The sequence below is a fragment of the Alligator sinensis genome, unplaced genomic scaffold (assembly GCF_000455745.1).
Source record: "Alligator sinensis unplaced genomic scaffold, ASM45574v1 scaffold983_1, whole genome shotgun sequence".
Lineage (NCBI taxonomy): Eukaryota > Metazoa > Chordata > Crocodylia > Alligatoridae > Alligator > Alligator sinensis.
The window spans coordinates 89,359-92,699 of NW_005842015.1; the positions used below are offsets into that span (position 1 = coordinate 89,359).

Sequence of the window (3,341 nt, forward strand, 5' to 3'; positions counted from 1 at the left end):
TGGTTTTAGCTTGGATCATAAACTGAATTCTATAATTCTAGGCCCCAGCTTACTAGAAAAGTTTCTTGGGTTTTTTGTTGTTTTTTTTAATTAGAGAAAAGTATGCATTGTGTTATGGAATGACACACGATACTGCCAGCACCTCCCTTTCAAAATCCAAGATCTGCCCACAGCTCTGGCACATACCATCTCCTGCACAGGAGTGTGCAAAAAAAACTGAATAAAGGACAATCAGTAAACAAAAATGCAGACCTACATGTTTATTCAGTAAATAATAATGCGTACTTACAAATCTTGAGCAGTTAGCAACTGGCTTTTCTCTGCACCCCAACAGCTTGTAACCTGGCTGGGGTCATCTGACCTCTGTCCTCTCTCCTGCCAGGGGCAGGGGGTCAGACAATATGATCCATTGTGGTCCCTTCCGACTCTACAATCTATGAATCTATGAATCTATATTTTTTCCTTTCCATTATGACTGTGAAGGTTGCTATTTCACTGAAAGCATGTCATGAATTGTACTTGTTACAACCTTGCAAAGCAGAAAGAAAATAGAAATGCCAAAATGTTTCACAAGCTGTATTAGTATTTTTCAGGGAGGTTCTTTGGTCTATAGCGGTTGGGGTCTCCTCCGCCTCTGCCCCATCTATTCGCTTCCTGATCAGCACGTCTGTCAGCTTCATCTCTGCCCCTCATATGCTTGTAAAAACCCCTGGCATCACTGAAAAAAGAAATAAAGGTTCTTTTGCACAAATACCAATAACTAAATAATTTCCTTTTCATTTCTTTACCTGTACAATCCCTACATGTTTATAGGATACTTTGAAATCACTCCTGTATCACACAAATCTAGGCTTGTTAGAACCATCTCGGAGCTGGCATGAAAGTAAAAGCCATTGCTGCACTTGCCTCTACTATGCTTTGTTCACTGCTCTGAAGATTGTGAAGTACTGGGATAAAAACATCAACTTCTTTCAACAGAGTAGTGTGAGCTGATTGGAGCATGTATCAGATATGTTGTGTCAACTCATGAAACATATGAATAAGGGCTCCTAAATTCAAGAATGGGCTCGGTCTTCACATACCCAGCTCAAATAGTAGTTAAAAATATCCACTCTTTAAACAGGGGAGTAACCATTTATGAATCAAGATGTATTTCACCCTGTTGGATTACACAGATGTCTCCCACCCCAATTCAGAACCCCAGGCACATCAGGTACCTTATAACTTTTGCTGCCCAAGCACCACCAGGTCCTCTCTGTGCAGCATCACGATTTCCCCGTGCATGGAAATATTTATCTGAATGTTTCCAGTTGGCCTCACGCATGTCCGTGTATGCTCTGGCCATATCCTTAGCACCTGGGTAGGGAAGAAAGAATTACAGAAACTGTAAACACAAGGGTGGGAGTTATTTTACCCCTCTCCGGTGGCCTTCAATCATCATTCTATCCTTCCTCTGTGGCTTCTAAGTTAAGGCTCCCTTCCCAAGCCTCCTTTCAGAAGCAGATGATTTTATAGCTGTTTTACCTCTTTTTCTAACTGTACCATCCACCAAGTGAAATCTTGAGGAGGAGATGAAAGGAGACTCCTTGACAAAGGGGAAGTCTCCATAAACCAAGCAGATGATGACAGTTATTGACACTGTTGTTGCTGTTGTTATTGTTATTCATCAGGTCTGTTGTGACTGAGCTTGGGAGACCAGTTCATGGACCAGGACCTTATTGTACCACATACTGTTCTTGAATCATTCTGGAAAGACTGATTAATAATAATAACAATCATGATAAAATAAAGAATTTTAAAGAGATGAGTTTACATTATTCTCATTTTATACTAGCAAAATTTAGCCAAAAAGAGGTTAAATGATTTTCAAAAAATCACATGGCAAATTGGGGGAGGAAATCCTGATTTATTAACACGCTATGTTCTGCTCCTTTCCAAAAAACCTCTCTTCAGAAGACACTCTTCTTGAAGAACATTTATTTGGAAAATAACTTACCTCCATAGGCATCCTTCATAAATTTCCCAGCCCTCTGAGCCCAGTTGTCACTGGTGACACATAGGACCAGGGATAACAAGAAGATGCAGGTGAAGAACTTCATGGTGCACTACTTTACGTATAAGAGAATAGTGGGTGAAAAAGTATGATTATCAACAATCTGGGCAAGTTTTTTGAAGACTCCAGCCATCATATTTATTCTACTTGTAATTGTGGAGCAGGTGCATGGATCAGCAGGGTCACACACAGTTCTGAAGACTTTGCAAAGTGATGATTTGTTGTTAGAAAATGAAACACCCTTTTTGATAAAACCAGTTCTCTTCAGAGCATCCTGCTGGGGAATGGGATGCATGGAAAATTTGTCTTATCTTTTGCTTAGTAGCTTTTGCACTAAAAAAAAACAAAGTCTGAGTTTATGTACCTTACTGAAAAAGGTAAAACAATGTTTATTTAAATCTTAAAATCAGATTTAAAATCTTAAAACTTACCACTGCAGCCTGTCAAGGTTTCTGAGAAATGGGTTCTCTCTCAGATACACTCAGACAGGGGTAGATTGTATTTATAAGAGTCCAGAAACCAATGTTTCCTCTGGGTGGAAAATTTCACTTACCAATTCCATTGCCCTACTCATAACAACAAATCATTGCCTAAAAGTTAAAGTGTTTTGTACTTACTGTCAGCATATGCAAATCAAGGTTTGTGCTGGTTATTTCCCAATTTATTTTGAAGCTGAGGTAAGTGTTAGTGTTCTAGGATTTTAACTGTATTATTTTTAATAACTTTGGCAGAATAACATGATGTACAAACCCTTATGAAACCAACAAAGGAGGAAGGGTTGGCTGAATTTTCCTATTTAACCTCAGCTAGAAGGCAACTCTTTCCTATGAACAGGCTAGTTCTTATCTGGTTAAATGGCATATAAAGACTGGTGCTGTACCCACAGCTTTGGCCTGCAAGCAGATGTTACATTTATAGCAGCATGAACTCCCTTGTAACTACAAAAGTCAAGGGGAGAGATGTGCATATCTTCAGTAGTGCTACACAAATGTTTAAAAGCAAAAATGTCAGAAGTGCTACACAAGTGTTCTTGGGTGAACCAGGAATTTCTTTGTAGTGCTACACTGTGTGGCATGTCATGTACCGTGTTCTCCGTCTCTCTGTGTAGCACCCTTGTCCTGAGCAGGGCTGTAGTGGAATCAGTGCTAGCCCACTGCTCCCAGGCTGGGCTGTCAGTGAATACAGGACTGGAACGAGGCTTGTTGGTGGGACCAGAGCTTGCAGTGCTGTTCACAACACGAAGTCCCAGTCCTGCACTCACTGACCAGCATATTGGGGGCTTGTTGCT

The 3,341-nt window shown here is 40.3% G+C and overlaps 1 protein-coding gene across 1 annotated transcript; it reads right to left on the bottom strand.

Annotated features, from left to right (window-relative positions):
* Positions 1–417: 417 nt before the first annotated feature.
* LOC102382137 (serum amyloid A-5 protein) lies at positions 418–2,099 on the bottom strand. Its single transcript, XM_025202116.1, has 4 exons — positions 1,997–2,099; positions 1,525–1,647; positions 1,218–1,356; positions 418–718 (listed from the first exon to the last, which is right to left on the bottom strand). Exons 1-4 carry the CDS (start codon positions 2,097–2,099, stop codon positions 580–582), a joined length of 504 nt encoding a protein of 167 aa, XP_025057901.1. The 3' UTR covers positions 418–579.
* Positions 2,100–3,341: the final 1,242 nt, after the last annotated feature.

Coding starts and splice junctions, on each gene's coding strand:
- LOC102382137 (XM_025202116.1), bottom strand. CDS start 2,099: ATGAAGTTCTTCACCTGCATCTTCTTGTTATCCCTGGTCCTATGTGTC. Junction 1,357..1,524: donor TGGTACAGTTAGAAAAAGAG/GTAAAACAGCTA, acceptor TTCCCTACCCAG/GTGCTAAGGATATGGCCAGA. Junction 719..1,217: donor TGGGCAGCAAAAGTTATAAG/GTACCTGATGTG, acceptor TTCTTTTTTCAG/TGATGCCAGGGGTTTTTACA.